Source organism: Pezoporus wallicus, unplaced genomic scaffold, assembly GCF_028554395.1.
Source record: "Pezoporus wallicus isolate ANWC-B61680 ecotype Strahan unplaced genomic scaffold, APGP_CSIRO_Pwel_v1 contig_2025, whole genome shotgun sequence".
In the NCBI taxonomy this organism is placed as follows: Eukaryota; Metazoa; Chordata; class Aves; order Psittaciformes; family Psittacidae; genus Pezoporus; species Pezoporus wallicus.
Window position 1 is genome coordinate 2096043 of NW_026640253.1, and position 17991 is coordinate 2114033.

Sequence of the window (17991 nt, forward strand, 5' to 3'; positions counted from 1 at the left end):
CCTCCATGTTTTTCCTTTCTACCTGGTAACTAAGAGACACATCCAAACACTATTGTCGGAGAAAGAGGCAAGAAAGGAGGAAGAAGCTCCTCATTTTCACGCACACATAAAAAGTGCCATCTCTCTCCCTCTACTTTTAATTTGTCTGTCTTACATTAGGGCCTTACTTACTATAGGTCAATGTATATTCTCAACACAAGCCAGAGAGGATTTATTCTACTGAGAAAGGTGAAGTCATTCCCACTCACCTACCTGGCCAGAGGAAAACTAATGTAATAATAGAATATATTTGAAGGAAAAAGATTAATCCATGACTCAAGAAGAACTAAGAGATGAATGAATGAATTTGGAGAAAGAGACAGGAAGAGTGGGAAAAATTCTGTTTTCGCAGATCCAGAGAAAAACCCGAGATCAATGGCTCTCACTCTTGAAGAAAATACTTTACACAGGAAATTGATGCTGTTTGTGTCACCAGCAAGGCAGAATTTTTTGATGTAGCCACTACTGAAATTCTGTCATTTGGTTATTGTCTACATTCTGCAAGCTGAGTCAGCCAACATTTAAGATATTTGCCACCCTAAATTGTTCCTAATTGACACAAGCTGGTCCTCAGTGTCTCTCCCAGCAAACTGATCTCGTTGTTAATGTATGTTCTTGTCCTTTCTCCCTGCTCCGATCTCACAAACTGTCCTGAGTACATTAAAGTATTACAACCAAAGTTATGCATTCACATGCTCTGTCCACTGACACTTGCTTACTTCTGCACTGGTGTTACCCTGAATCATCTTAGTCCATGCATCTTGTGAAGCAGTATATTGAAATCTGTGAGAAGAATCTGTTTAGATAAGAAAGGTGGTGTGTTACTGAATTCTCTGATTTAACAAGATGGCAGATATTTGATAGATTTTGCCTGAAAATTCATATGCCCAAGTATGAAGGTATTAGGATGTATCCTTCTGCTCCCATGACACATCAAGATCAGAAAAGCAAACTTACTGTTCTGATGCTTTTTTGAAAACATTATCATGTGATGTGGAGATTTCATTAACAACTGGAATAAACAGGCTATCTCCATTTATTTTTACTATTAGATTTTTTTTGTCTTTATAAAAAATGCTTAAGATGGGCTACTTCCAATAATTATCATGATTACCACTGTCTTCATTTGGAGAAGATACCATTAATCAAAGATAAACACATCTGCATAAAATCTTAACCTCCAAGATGAAGTTTCCTCTCTTAAATCCTAGTGTGTAAAGGACTGAGTAAACAGTCTTTCAGCCTGCAGAAGTACAGACTTCATTGACACTAGCTATCTTTTTCTGCTCAGCATCAGGCACAGGATTTACCTTTTTATGCTACCAACACAAAATCAACATCTTCCCTCTGGCAAGCTCAAGCTACTTCACTATTAGCTCAGTTTACTAACAACTTCTATTCATACAAATCAAAACATCTGCTTGTACTCCATTACTTGTGACCAATGACAATGTACACAGACATAAATTATATTATTGCATGTCATTGTTCCCCATAAATTAGAAACCTGACAAAAATGCAGTTTTTTATACACTGCCTTCCCACAAAACACACATTTATATTATGGCCAAGAGCCTTTAAAACAAGATCAACTCCTACTTAGAGTCACTTATGCTCCAGGAACAATAACAAAATGCTGCACCAGTATCTTAACCAAACAGCTTACACCACAATTAGATATTAGCTCAGATATTTAAGCCCATGGTTACTGTTGACAACATGATGAAATGCTCTTCCCAAGCACCTGGAAGTCTGCCAAGAGACAGAAAAGTGCCACACTAGCCCACCTAAACCCGTGACTACAAAGGAGGTTGGAGAAGACCCAGTGACTGATATGGTAACAAGCTTCTGGTCATGTTCAGAATGGCTCCTGCATATGCTGGGAAATCATGGTGCTCAAGTGTGCAGACAGTGTTCAGTTTTCAGTGTTCTCATTCACCTTTCCCAGTAAGAAAAAGGCAACTGTATTTCCTAGTAAAGATCCTGACAGGACCGATGAACCCTTCTGTTTACTTAACTTTGCTTTTTATTTTATTAAAGGTCACAACACAGTGTTGAGTTCTAGACAACATTCCTAAAAGGAAGGTCTCCTAATATAACTGACTATTTAGGTTATTTCCTAAGCACCACCTCAAACCAAACAAAAAAGCTTTCAGAGTATCAAATATTTTGTCTTCCACAAAAACAAACAAACAAACAAGAAACCCAAACCAGAACAGGTTGTATGCACTCAAGGTTACAAGATTGAGACATGTCTTAACCTTTTCCAGTAGCTGCTTCCTCACAGATGGTGGAAACAGCGTGACTGCAAGCAGAGCCACAGATCTGAAACAGTGCCTGAAGTCAGACACCTTGCTCCTAATGACCATTTGAAAGATGCTCCTCGGACTTAATTGCATAAAAACTTATATATACTCTTTGTTATATGCTACACACATATATACATGCGCTCACATTTATGAAGTGTATACATACTAATAGCCGATGTCAGCAAAGTTGTCCCGGAGAAGTTCATGGTTATTTCCTCTGGCTTCAGTAGCCACTGATCAAGGTACACAGCTGATCAGAGATGCTGTCCAGGTAAACTTGTACAAAAAAATAATGCTATTTGTAGTTCACAATATTGGTCATTTTGGTACAAGCCTTGGTGACACTTAAGCTGAAAAAAGTCACTCTTGGACTATTATAAGGGTTTTTTTTAATATCTTACATAGAATTTTACATAAATTTTTGCACATAGACTTGTACTGAAATTATAGATAATGACTTATAATTGGTTTAACTCTTTTCATAGACAACCAGTGTGTGTATGTGGAATTAGAGATATTCAAGGCAATCCCAGGCACAGCTACACAGCTACAGGTTGGGCAAAGAAGAGATTCAGAGCAGCCCTGTGGAGAAGGACTCGGGGGTGTTGGTCGATGAGAAAATGAACATGAGCAGGCAGTGTGAGCTCACAGCCCAGAAAGCCAACTGTAACCTGGGCTGCATCAAAAGAAGCATGACCAGCAGGTCGAAGGAGGTGATTCTGCCCCTTGGTTCTTGTGAGACCTCACCTGGAGTATTGTGTGCAGTTTTGGTGTCCTCAACATAAAAAGGACATAGAACTGTTGGAATAAGTCCAGAGAAGGGCCACGAGGATGATCAGGGGACTGGAGCACCTCCCATACAAAGATAGGCTGAGAAAGTTGTGGCTGTTCAGCCTGGAGAAGAGAAGGCTGCGTGGAGACCTCATAGCAGCCTTCCACTATCTGAAGGGGGCCTATAGGGATGCTGGAGAGGGACTCTTCATTAGGGGCTGTAGTGATAGGACAAGAGGTAACGGGTTCAAACTTAAACAGGGGAAGTTTAGATTGGATAGCCTTTGATAATTAATAATCACCAGAATGAGAAGAACATGTTACCTATAAATAATATGGTTAACCTGAGAATAAGAAGTCATTAGCTAAAAGTCATTTCAGACTAGATATCACCTGATTAATATGAACAGCTCCTGCCTGTAGCACAGGACAATCTCTGTTCAGCCAAACAGTGCCTGTCCTTATTTTATAATTCTGGGAGTCTGGGAATTGTTAGTTATTATCCTCCTGGTACACAGAATAACTGATAATGGAATATTACAAATCAAATTAAGAGCAAAATTCTGACAGCTTTTATGTGACAGGTCAGAAAGTAAATACATACACTCTGTCCTTCAGCAACACATCTGGTCCGTCAGAAGTTTTTCACACTAACCATTTCAGGACTCAAGATCCCATTGCTGTTTCGCATTATAACAGGCTTATACAGGCATGAATTAATTACAGTAGTAAAAGCCAACTCAGAATTAAGATGGGTGTCACAAACCTAAGCAGATATAAAACCAGGAGTAAGAAATAATGAAGAGTTCTTAAAATGATGCATTCAAATGGGTTGTATTAGCATGGGATCACATACACAGATGTATGTACCACATTCCTAGAATGCAAAATTAAAACTAGATGAGAAAGAGGTGGGAACAGGCACTACCTGCATAATTCATTTTTGGTAGCTGCTGTTGCAGAACCAATAATCTAAAGGAAGCACTGCTGAGTAGTTCATGCCTTACACTTCAATTGCAAGCTGAATCCATTTTCACTTATACAGGGTTTTATTTTTAATGCATATTTCTTCCTATTTTTTCTCTCTATTTTCTGAAGTGAGAGGAGCTCATTTTAAACAAGTCTATCTTTGACAATATCCCTTTTTATATATCACAGAATGACAAAACGGTTTGGTTTGGAAGGGACCTTAAAAATCATCTAGTTCCAACCCCCTGCCATAGGCAGGAACATGTTCCACTAGACCGGGTTGCTTAAAACTCATACAACCTGGCCTTGAAAATATACATATATATAAATATATATATATGTGTCTGTACTATATTACATAATATAAATACACATGACATTTTAAAATATACATTCATGCAAACTGAAGTCTGTACTACTTTGGTATCCTTTTTTTCTCATCTTTGCCGTGCTGTACACAGCTATATCTTAGAAACATACAGGGGAGATGGAAGAGAAGCAAATAAAAACCTGTCTCAGTTCAAATAGATCATCCTGAGACATAGAGATAAAAAACATTACTTTGTAAATATTAAGACAGAACAAGTGCAACATTTCTAACTGCAAATACTGGGTGGGAAGAGGGGAGGAAAAAAATATAAAAAAAATAAGAAAGATAGCTGAAGCCAGTCCTATTCATATGCATACAGAGTTTGATTCCTTCATTTACTTTATGGTTTTGGAGCCTTCAGAACATTCTCCTTGAATGTATACAATTTTTAATTTATAATAACCACAATGCAAAACACTGCTTTTAAAGCAAAGGATGTTGGATAGCTCATTCAATTTCTTTGTTTTAGCAAGTGGATCATATGCAAACACACTAAGTAGAATATCTGCAATGCAAGCAGAAGATCTAATCGAACTGGGACAGGAAGCATAGACCCTGTTACCCAGGTAATCCAGTTTTCTCCATGACACAGATCAGGAATGTCATCATATGCATTAGAGTTAGTCCTTTTGCTAAGGCATGGGTTTTCTTACAATGTATCTCTAGCAAGCTTTCCCATTTAGGTATAAATTTCTAGAAAGATAGCATTTACATTATCACAAACTACAGTATGAAAATATTTAAACAGGTAATAGAGAAGGGCATTACAGATTTTAATCTTTCTCCCCTTCCCCCTTAAAATTATTTTTGTCAAAAAGCCACTGGACTCAACACTTAGTTGACATCTTTTTTAAAAACAAAAATCTTATCAATGAAAGTCTTTAAAATCTCCCCATCTGGAGGTGGCACACCAATTTAAATAGATGGCAGTATTATGGAAGCTAACTGATTAGTGGCCACATTTCTAGCAATTAGCATTTTAGAGGCAGTTTCACTGGAAAAGAATTTGCTTTTGAGGTTCAGGAACTGAATAATAGGTGGCAAGTTGGTGCACTCCAGAGCTATATTTTATCTTTTATGTGATACAGAATAATCACCATATAAAAATGTTTATTGGTGCTCAGAGCAGCATTAACGCAGCTTGCTACCCTGAAACGCTGAGAAGTACAGTTCCCTGTATTTACACTTCCCTTGGTTTCTGACAGGCTGCATAGTGCTTTCCCTCTCCCTTCTTAAAATAAACCAAGCAGCAAATTTAACGTCGCCTGCACCAACATAAATCTCAATTCAAATGCTCACAGTAGGGGCATCCCTGTTCCTGGTCACGACCTCTTGGTTCCAGAGGTGTTTCTGAAGAGAAACAGACAGGCTTTAGCTGTTTGATTTGCGTACTGGCTCTCTTCAATATGATCGCTCTCAGCCATGGCGGCACCTGCATCAACAACCCCTACGTGGTACAAGGGTTTTCCTCTTCGAGACACTCAGCAGCTGTCAGACCAAAAAACAAGTCCCTCCCCTCTCTACTGTGTATTAGGTTTTGTTTATTTTTCTCCGCACCAACTAGATATAAGGCAGCAGCAGGGCACACACCAGCTGCAGGTTCGTTACCTCACAGGTGTGGCTCTGAGGGCCTGCCCACCACATGTGAGGGAGCCCCCAGCTGCTGCCACCGGTTGGAACTGGTTCCAGACAGCCCTGAGGTAAGCCCAGCCAAAACTGCACAAACAGGGCAGCAGCCTTGGGGCTGAGCCCAGGAGGGGTCTGAAGCCTCCGCGAGGGGGGCTGAAAGGAGGCCGCAGCCACCCTGAGGAGAACTGTGAGGAAACGACTGCCGGCATCACCTCAGCCTCGAGGTCTCCCCGAAAACAGTGGCTGCTGAGGACAGATTGGAAGCTCCATCATACTTCTGCCAGCACCTGTGTTATGGATCAGAGGTTTGTGTTGATTGCCCATAAATAAACTCAAGTGAAAAGCCTCTGATTTGGTCTGATTTCCTTTGACACCATAGCTGCATGCAAACAACATCCAGTCTAAGGGATTTCATCTTCTCAACAGGAGGTAGGATCTTCTGTCTTGCCAGTCTCTGTGTTAGATCAGAAATAAAAAGGGCTATTTTTTCAGCCATTATGTAGGGCACAAAAAGATAGTTAGCGGAGATCGTTATACAAGCCTTTACAAGTGTAGTATACTGCTCAGAAGTGCCAATAGAATATCAGGGTTTTTTCTTGTTTGTTAACTTGAGGCTTCCAAGTGTAATGAATCCTGGGCTGTAACTGCATTACTTCCCCTACAAAAATAAAAACAAAATCCAAAAGGAGCTTAAAATGAAAAGACAAAAGAAAATCATCTCCCTATCTAGGCAGGAAATAGAGAAACAAGAAGTTGACTTACCCAAAGTTGAATGTGAGACAAGTACAAATTGAAACCAAATATTCCTAGTTCAATACTAGGAATACTAAATAAACACATCGAGAAGACAACAATATTGTTTTCTAACAACTTCAGAGAAGGGAAAAGAGTAAGGAGATACACAAGTAGCTCAGTTGTTGCAAGGAAATACATTAATAATACCTTTGCACATGACTGTATATATCTCTTTACTGTAATGGAAGGATCATATCTTTCTTAATACCCATTTTATTCAGACAGGTAGTCTAAAAAACATCTTGACTTACACTGATACTCCTCTAAAGAACAAAAGAAAAAAAAAATCTGACATTTTAACAGAGATGAGCAAAATAATATTATTAATTCACATCACAGCATCACTGAGTCTCTATTGGAAGTACCACAAGGCATTGAATGGTAAACAGTGGTGATATTTTCACAATATTTGCCATTAAGGTTTTCATTTTACAGAGTTAATATCCAATTGCACCTTTTTTTGTCATAAATCTGAAGACCTTAAAACCAGCTTTAGGCCAACACAAACACATATTTACCTAGAAGTAAACATAAACACAAAAGGCTAAGAATAGGTGACTCTAGTCATTGAACATGCTCTCTATATGAATTACCAATAAACTTGCTACTTCTACCACTAACATCTCTCATATTTTTCCCCTTTCCTCTACATATTGGGGAAAAGAAAGGAAAGGACATCAGAGCACTATATAGAAAAGTTAGAGTGTAAGAAAGGAAATAAGTGATATCCAAACTATTGCCTGCTGGCAAGACAACCCAACAGAATACAAGCACAGGATATCCATTTTATTGACAAGTATACAAGATGAGCCAACACACACCAAGGAAAATGTAAAGTAATCCTCTGATTCAGTGAAAATGGGAATTAGCAAGCTTCAGGGTTTGCCGCTTGCACTCAGTACAAGTTCAAAAACAATGTAGAGCAAAGAGCTTTGTGCTAGGCCTTGCATTTAAAATCCACCTATGCTGTAGAATCAACACTACATCCTCCATCAGCTTATAGCAATACTAAGTAACTGAATCACAGAATGGTTTGGGTTGGAAAGGAAATTAAGATCGTCTAGCTCCAATCCCCTGCCATGCGCAGGGACACTTTCCACTAAACCAAGTTGCTTAGGGCTCTGTCCAATCTGGCCTTGAACACTGCCAAGGATGAAGCATTCACAACTTCCTTGAGCTGCTGCTTGCAGTACCTTACCAGCCTCACAGTAAAGAATTTCTTTGTTATAGTTAACAGATCTCCCCTATTTTACATCGTAACTCTATTATACATTATCATTCCTATAAATATTGTAGCTCAATGGACCTGAGTAGTTTGATTTAAAAAGTGACAATCTACACGTCACAGTACTTTTACTTAGTAAAGCTCCAAATTTGGAAGGTATAAAATTTATGGCCTGTATCTCCTTTCTCATTAGTAACTCCCAGATACACAGCAAGTTACTGGGGACCAGCAACTTTGCATCTGTCAGTTGAGCTATAGTACTGAGCTACAGTAACTGACTGTGCTTCTCAGCTGATGTTCAGTGGCATTTTACACAAAGGAACTAGCACGCAAGTTTTGAGTACACAACAAACTCCAGTCTGTTCCAGGACAGCTGTGTTATTTGTTCTTATGATTTTCTAAAAAGTGATATCGAAGAAGATAATTTGTTTTTTAAACAGTACTAGTTTCAATGCAGAAAAAGGATAATGTTTTGATAAATATTTCTCATTATTATTGTGAGTTTTGGTAGCAGAAGTAGATACATACACCAGAATTAGTTGGAAGTAAAGGTCCTAGAGCCAACCTTTTGTATTAGCAGCCAAATTCAATTAATTCAATTAATTCAATTAATTCCTAATCACAGTGCTCAGATTCCAGACTTGATTTTTCCTCCCCACATCAAAATATAACTGTGACCATGGGTTTTTTTATCAGTTTTGGCTTCAGCCTTGCAGAACTTACTCATCAGTACCTCACCGAAAGTCAGACAGATACATGTTAGATTCACATTTGGAAAGCAGTCCATTCACACCCTTCCAATACAAGCCTGTGCACTACTAACTCTCCGGGCACATAGAATCATAGAATCATAGAATAGTTAGGGTTGGAAAGGACCTTAAGATCATCTAGTTCCAAGCCCCCTGCCGTGGGCAGGGACATAAGACAAGTAAAACTCAAGGACATCTTTAATCATCAAAGTTCTCCATGAACTTCCATTCCCAGAAATCTGGTGTTGACCATTTCTTGTGCAAATGCACTAAGACTTACCAGAGCTCACTCATTGCCCTAAAAACGTCAATCTTCAGGCTTGTTTCTGTTGTTACTTCTGTTATGTGGGCTGTGAGGCAGACCATCTCCCACTTGCAAGAGTAGCCAAGTCAATTCTAAATATCTCCAGAGAGCTCACTTCACTATTAAAATAACAGCATTTTTCCAGCTACCACCTCTAGAGAGAATTTCACTTTTGCAAGTTTCATACATCTCAATTTTTCATGGTCAGCCTCAGAAAACTCTGCTCATCTATAAACAACCATCATCTTCCAATATCGCCAAATGCAGCCAAAGCCAGTAACTGACCTCAGCAAGAGAACATAGACGTATGTGACCCCTCATGGGGACAGAGTGTATATTCCGCGTGCAAATATGGTTTTTGTTACTTTCAGGGTGCCTAAGCTTAGAGATGCTATCAACTATCCAACATTTACATCAACTGGATCCAAAGAACCACCTGTGTTAATTACACTTACGTTATACCAGTAAATACTTGAGGGCCAGGCATGCCAAATAACTTGGAAGATATTGCCAATACCCATCTACTGATGTGCCTGTGCCTTGGCATCCAAGAGGAAAGATCTGCCATCTGAGCAGTCAGGGAAACACTCTGCCCCACCTTCAGTAGGGACTGCATGTGCATGCAAGTACACATTATTTGGACAACATTCAGCACAGAAGTTTCATGGGGACAACCCATGACCTCTCTCAGTCAGTGCTCAGGTGAAAGAACAGGATTCCTGACCTTACATACCACCTATATTCGTTACCACAACTTTAATGTTAAGTAGGTAACTTGAGGCCTGTGTACATGGGCCAGCTATGGTAGCTACTGTCAATACAGACCTTAGTGAAAAACTGTCCTCAAAAGCAGAATCAGAACTTCCACAGCAGTCCTAAAAAACAAAATGTATTTATTTATTTGAAGAAGTAAGAGCTATGGCCAGTGACACATGCATGCAAGCAAAAAGTGACATCCTAAAATTGGAGGAAAATATTTAAGTTCCTGCAATGGTAAATGTAAATCAGTTCTGAGACCCAGCCATCTAATTGTCCATTAAGATATCAAAAAACAGATTCTTCTTTTAATTTAATAGTCTTCTAAAAGAGAACCTAAGAAAATGCTAAGCATTACTCATGGAGGAACTACAGGACAGAGCTTTCAACTCATGACTCATTCAATAAAAGTGAAAGCCGTTCATAAGCAGATTCTGAAAAGTTTCAAAGCAGAAGACGAATTTACCTATAAAAAAAAAAAAAAACAACAAAAAAACCCCCATACATTTCAGTAAGAAGTGGAAAAAAATGGTTACTGGAAACATAGGGCAATGATTACAGCTAGTGAATGAAAATAAGGATATAATTCTGCTTTCCACAAGGTTTGTCACCAACTTCCTCCCAGCCAAGCAGCAAGTTATTTAACCTCTTCATATTCTGATATCAAATTCTATATCAAATTTTTCTGCTCTCCTCAGCACAGTGGCAGATTAAATTTGCAATAATGGGGGGTCGGGAAGGAAGGTTTTTTTTTTTATTTACAGCCCTTGAACCTTAACTTGATTTTAAAGTATCTGCCCGAATCTAATTCCAAGAAAATAAGAGTTCATATGTGTGAGTGGAATTCCTAGCGCACAGAAAAAAAAAAAAAAAAAAATTAAAAAGTGAAATAGTTGACCACTGACAGGAGATGACTAAGAACTCAGTAGAGAATAAACGTGGAAAAATAGGTCAGGAACCTTAATGTTGTAGAATCCCTTGAAGATTAGAAGAATAAAAGAGAGACAAGTAAAAACTCAGAAGGGAAAGGCCTTTTTTGTAAAAGATGTGCCACTTGTTCCCACAAAGTCACTGAGACGCAGAAGCTGGTATCAGAGAATGTTGAGGTTGGAGGGACCTCAATAAACTTCAAGAAAAGAACATTCTTATGGATAATATGAACTACCAAAATGACACTTAAAATAATTTTTAAATTAAGCCTGACACCTCAAGGCAGTTGCTACCTCTATTGAGTCATCCTCTTAGATGTCATTGAAAGTATGGCTTCCAATTTTAACTGAAAACCAACCTTTTCCAGGATAACAGGGAATTGAATGAAAGAACTAGATGGGGCCAGGAAGGGTCAATGAGAAGGACAGATGCATTGAAGCACCTGACAGACCTGAGACTGACTTCAGCCAAAAACGTATTGTACATTTAGGAGTTAAGATTGACAGGCATCTTTCTAAAATTACATATACAAAATACCAATTTCTGGAAATAATTATCAGGTCATATACCCATAAAAGTCAAGAAAAGATATTTTATTACCTCTCATCTTACTTATTTACGGAATAGAGCCAATATTAGTCAGCACAAGTAGCTGCTTGCAAGCAAGAAGTCTTCAATCAGAGAGGACGGAGGTAATTAAAACAAGGGAAATCCAAAACACAGTTCTACCTACTAATTATGTTATCTAAATAGTACTATTTTATTCATTAAATTAAAGCTTTGAAACAAAGATACCATATTTTATGCAAGTTCTCGATTACCTTTCTGCCGAGGGAGCATGTAATTTACAAGAAAGAGAACTTAAAGCTTTAAGTGCCTCTGACTTAATTCAGCATGCTGTATTGATGGTTCCATTTAGATGATTCCATTTTAGGCCCCTCTAACGCATTAAAGGCATGACTTACTCACATCCATTTGGCTAATGATCCCCTACTGCTCTAAAGTAAATGACAGCTATTTACAGTAAATTATTCAATTAGATAGAAGGAAGTGCAGTATTCATTTTATATTGTTTGACACGGCAAAACAGAAGTGTGCAAGAAGGCAGGTGGGGCATTTTAATCTTTCAGAATCAATTGTTTAATCCACAGCAAGAGAATAAATATACTCCACAATATTTGTCAACATCAGATTTTTATTGTAAACATTCTAAGAGAGACTGAAGTGTTGCAACTCCAGATAATACAATTCTACCCACTTCATAAGTAAGTCATCATACAATGCAAGGAATGCTGGTTACTAACATCTTCTAGAACTACTTTTTTTTAAGCAGGATTTCAAGTAACACAAAATGACATTTGTTTGATGGTTTTTTTTTAAACACACAATAAAAATACAACAAACAAACAAAGAAAAAAACAACAGGAACCAAAAAAAAAATTGACACCAAGCAAGTATGAGCAGTTCTGATTCCCACTTATTTGCAAAGGGATTTATCCTACCAAGTGCCTACCCCACTTTCAGAAACAGGATTGCATCCCAAAAAAAAATAAAGGACAAGCTAGAGAAGTGCAGGTTGGGACTAAAACAGCTTAGAAGGGAGAAGCATGATCACATTCTGCAATAACTCAAACAGAGTCTTAGATTTAAAGAGCTATTCACATATTCCTCCATTTTTTTCTAGGGACTGAAGGGTGTGCTTTCATGCATGAACACGTTAGAATCCCTGCTGCATACATGTTAGTGTGACCACCATACCTAGACGAAGGCTGGCACCATGACTTTGATGTCCACTGTCAAACCCATGCCTCAAAAAACTAAATAAAGAAGTAGTTCTCTCCTTTTTATGGGTACAAACATGAAGTCCAAGGTGCAGGTAAGGCTAATTGTGCATCCAGAGCCTGCCTGTGACCATGCTTTGCAAAGTTCTCAGGCCTCCTAGTGTTTAATACAGAGAGGAAAAAGGAAGATGCAATTTGTCCAAGCTCCTGGCTAGGCCTGATTTTGGAGCATTTCTCTTTTCTGCAAGCCCAGAGTACCTCAAAATGAGTGCTGAGCACCCCAAATAGAAGAACACTTTCCTCTGGCTAACCTGCCAATGCATTTAATTTTCTGCAGGCAGAGGGCCAAGTTCAGTCAGCACAGCTCCTGCTAAGTTTAATGCAAGTTGGACTTGCCTGTGCCAGCAAATGAAGTTTGCCAGGGGTCTGCAAGAGACACGCTACAGAAAATACAACTGTAGCCAGTCTGTATTTGAATCATACATCCGACTGGAGAACTCGGGGGGCGGGGAGAGGGGGCGGGGAGGAGGGGGAGATTATTTTTTCTTGTTTCAGTTCTTCTAAAGCTTCTGCATAATGAAACCCTTCACACACTCAGTATGTATTCAATTCATTCACTTCCATGAGCAAGGATTCCAGACTGGCATTTTGTAGTCATGAATTTAGTCAAAAGGCCAGCTTACCAGAACTAGGCTATTAAGCACCAAATGACATTTAAATTCATATATACCCAAAAGTGCTGGACAGATTGTTCAGAAGATCTTCTACACATGTGGCTCCTGAATTCCTAAAGAAAGTTTGCATTTCAAAGTCTCCAGAGCCTATTTTCTGCAATTCAACATTTATTGTTTATTTTGCTAGCTACCTTCTCCCTCTTATGAAAGTTTTATCTGAATAGCTATCTCTACCAGAACTAATTTTTTTTAAGCAAGTTTTAGTCTGGATTCTCAGTGGCTGTAAGCTGTGGATGCTATCAATTTAATAGGCAAAGATTATGCCATTATTGTTTACATGAATTCAAAAATCCCCTCCCTTTGACATATCTTTTAGAGGCTATGGCAATACAAGTAGTAGTACAGTAATAGCAATACTCTGGTGTTTCAGTCTCCAGTGGCTATCTCTGCTTGACCTGCACCTCTTCATACAATGTCTCCCTTGTCTGCCATCCTGCTCTCAGACTAAACATACTTAAATCTGGTGCACAAGCAAGCAACTGGGACTTAACATTCTTTAAACATACAACGATCCTCTGAAATGATCCACAGTTAATTTCCACTGAAAAATTACCTGCTCAAAGGCACTGAATTAAACCAGATTGCAAGCCAATCCTTCATCTAGTAAGAAGAACAGTGAAAACACTTAGCATGGCACTTGAAATCAGCCAGAAAGCCCAAACTATAAGAAAACCAACACCCCAACACCCCCCCCCCCCAAAAAAAAACACCACCAAGTATAATGTGAATTTAGATTCACATTTTTAACAGCTTAATTCACTAAGATAGACTTCTCTACACCAAATAATTGACATTTATATTTTCCTAGTTCTGAAATCCCCCAGCCAGACAAACAGGAAAGTTCAGAGCAACTGGGACATTCAAGATACATTGCCAGTAAAGCTGCTACACATCATAGATACACTGAGCAGTACTGAAAATTAAATATTGAGTGTATAAAATATTACGCATTTCTGAACAGTTGTTCACAATAAAGCTGGAGTGGCTCCACTGAAGTTGAAGAGGCAAGAGTCAGTGTTGCACTGCAGTTTTTCCCATAAGCTCTTCCCAGAGAAGCCCTTCCTTCCCAACACCAGGTTATGACGGACGGATTAGCTGCCCACACAGTGGGCCACTCACAGCAGCAGTGACAGCATGGCCAAGTTGGCCTAAAAATCTAGCTAATACCACTGCCAAGAAAATATAAGAGCAACTATTGGAAGGAATGACTTGGCTGATGGTTGAGGCCCTTGACATCATCTTATTTCAGATGGTACAGACAAGAATGTTGAGGCCCAGAGACTCGCAATTCCCATGTCCTCGTCCCCATTTACTGCCAATCACTGCTTTCCCAGGCAGGAGTACCGTACCTATTGGGAACAAGTTTCTCCAAAGCAAGGACATTAACCGCTTCAACTGGACTTGATTTAAAAGTATTATTTACAGAGCACAGAAATACCCTTGCTGAGAGGCAGACCATGCTAAAATTATACCAAAACAGAGTGCAATTTCCTTCCAACTTATGCAGGTGCACTACATTTTCTTTCATATTACAATTAACAGACATTATGGGTCAGGTGCACACATCAGCTAGAAAATGGCATGATGATTATTTAGCTCAGCCCTGCTGACATAACATCAAGCTTTGCTTAGTTTTAAGGCTTCCTCCCCCACCCTCAAAACCCTTGACATTGTTTTCTAGCTATGGTAATACTTATATAAATAAAATAATGGGCAATATTTATACAAGAGATATTGAGTATATCTCCCTATAATGGCCTCTCTCCCCAATTTCATAATTTGTAAGTTTAAATTTTTACAAAATATACACAGAGTAGTTTTAATTAAATCAAGCACAAGGTAGAACAATTCCCTGAGGCTTTCCAGGTCTCCCACAATGCCAGCAGCTGTTTAAAACATCTCTGTAGAAATGGAAGTCCAGCAATTTTTCTTCCTTTTTTTTTTTATTATTTCCTTTCTCAGCAGCCAGAGGTCATCTTCTCACAAGTCCTATGAATGCTCTCCCAAGTCACACACATAGGAGCCAGAAATGAGAGGAGAGCAGCAAGAGCACTCAAACACACAAAAGATTTAAGAAAAAAATAGACATGAAAAAGATTTGCTCTAGGGAGGCACTTGCACTGGAAAGGACTATGACCTGGTCTGAAAAATAAGCACCATGAAAAACTCTGATTACATCCTTTGTTTTTAGCTTAGCAAATCGGTCTGTGCTGGAGACAGCAAGTCCCTGGCATGAGGCAATTCTTCAGCAATAATGAGATTTTATATTTTTCACTCATGCATCTTTCAAAACCAGACAAATCATGTTGGATACATTTTTCTTTTGTAAATCAACGCAACTTAGCTCTTCTAAAATTCCTCTTACTTTTCCTTCATTTAATGATTTCTCCAGAAGTGCTTAAAATCGATGACATTGAGAACTAAATTACAAAATCTGGTGTATGAAGACTCAAATTCCTATAAATAGACGAATATCCCATTTTCCAGGATTCCAATCAGCTTCTGCTTTTTATTTCATCCTTATTAGGTGGCAATCTTCAGGGCATTTTATGACTGGTGAATATTCATGCCTGCTTTTTCCTTTAAAGAAAACCTATTGATTGACTGATTTGATAACTCACAAAGTGCAGGTCCCAGGAGAAAAAAAAAAAAAATAAAGTGGATATAAAAATATCAAGGTTTATATCTGGTGAGGTAGAAGGATAGCAGAATTTCAACAGCAGATCTCTGCCTGAGACAACTGTAAAGCTCTGCACCTCAGTGATCATACATTGGTGTCTATTAGCGTTGGCCGCATTCTAACATTTGTAGAGAAATCCAGCTCCAGCTTTTTTCTACCTCATGTTCACAGATGAGCGACATTTTCTCAGGATGAGAGAGACCGATAACATGTTCATATTAAACTGCTACTGTAACTCAGGACTAGCAAGAAGGTCTCTGCTAGTTACAGAAAGCAGGGTGAATAGAGCTCTGCATGTAACAAGACTCTTCTGTCTGGGTTTTGTACCCCACTCTGCTGCTGGCAATTGCCCCTCTGACCTCTTCCAGCTGTCAAACCCACTCACTAACACGACAACGGGACCAGTAAGAGTAGAATCTGGCTTGTGTCTGCCCAGACACCACAGCAGCTGTGTCAGGGAACTGAGCAGTACTGGGTCCCATCTGATGGCATTATCAGGAGCCCTGTCCAACGCACAATTATCAAAGCATACACTTACCTGTTCAGTTATGAGTTCATGAAAATACGAAATCAAAACAGACCATTTGTTCATACCCATATTCCTTTGAGTACCTTATATAAAAAGTGAGATGAAAAGCTACCACACAACACACCTAAAGTAATCTTACTTCAACTGCACTTTGGCAAATAGCCTAGACAGCAGCAAGACTTTTTTCCCCTTTCCCTGGCAAACATGTCCCACTTTCTACTTTTTTCCAGGGCCCACATCCACCTATTCAACTATGATGTTGGTATCAGCATTTATAGTTTTCATATGGTTAGCATTCCTAAGGAAACCGCTTCCTCAGTGTAGACAGTACGTTTTGTTATTTTCCTATTAGTCTGGATTTGGCAGAATACTTCTAAAGTGTGGGAGCAGAAGGAAGAGAGACAGCAACGGATAGAAACCCAACCTACGAAAATCAAAGCTAAGGGTGTTTCTTAAGACGCAGTAGAACAAATACACAAAATCACCACAAAATTCTGTTTCAAGCTCACTTTCTCTCTTCTCTCAGTACAGCTATCACAACTGTTCAGATCTTTTCTGGTGGGATTACACGTAAATGTGTAAGCATTGTGTGTAGAAGTACTAAAGCAGATGGAGCACTATTACTATTTGGCTAGGTGCATCTAGCTCTGCTTTCGTGGGAAGCACAGTGCCCTGGAGAGAACACCTGCACTTTCCTTGGTATTACACAACCTTCTCAGTATCAGCAGAAAGCTCCAACCACTTATGTAAATGCAGCCTCGAGCACAAACTACACCTTGGTGTAGTACATATCATTGTGAGTAGCTAACAGAAGCAGCAAAAGACACCAAAGCCTCCAGCACAGATAAGATATTCTTCAATTTTCATGTACATTTTGTTCTAAATAGCTTAGAAACAAACCCAAACTAAAACCCGTTCCAACAGTCAATGAGTAAAATTATGGTTTCAATACTAAGTTTTGAAACAGCATTTCCAAGATCAAATATATGTAAACTCTTCAGGCTCTGAGACAAAGACTAGCATTAAATACCGTGGCCTTTAAGAAAATATAACCGCAGTCCTCAGCTCACCCTGGTATTACTGGCTACAGTTTCCCAGAAGTGGGCTTTTGCCTACCTGAACACTTTACAGGTCAATGTATTAAACTGATACTGACAGACACGAGTCTGAGAAACTCAAGGGCACACATTTCAGTCTGCCACTGCTGTGGCAGGGACTGACGTCAGCCATTGCAACTGCTTGCTCCATCACATGATACCAGAATGATTTTTTTGACACATAATAAATACTGCCTTCAAAAAAAAAAACCAGCCACCCACCCTGAAATATCTCACCTGGCCCGTAATAAACAGAAGTCAAAAAATGAAATACCAAAAGGTCAGTCCACTACTGGTACAATCAATGCCTTCAAACTCCCTTGC

The 17991-nt window shown here is 39.0% G+C and overlaps 1 protein-coding gene across 1 annotated transcript in view; it reads right to left on the reverse strand.

Annotated features, from left to right (window-relative positions):
• The window catches only part of INSC (INSC spindle orientation adaptor protein), a 102933-nt gene extending 97051 nt beyond the window's left edge, over positions 1-5882 (reverse strand). The window contains exon 1 of the mRNA XM_057418216.1: positions 5825-5882. Coding sequence (XP_057274199.1) covers positions 5825-5882 — 58 coding nt within the window. The remainder of the gene's footprint in view (positions 1-5824) is intronic.
• Positions 5883-17991: the final 12109 nt, after the last annotated feature.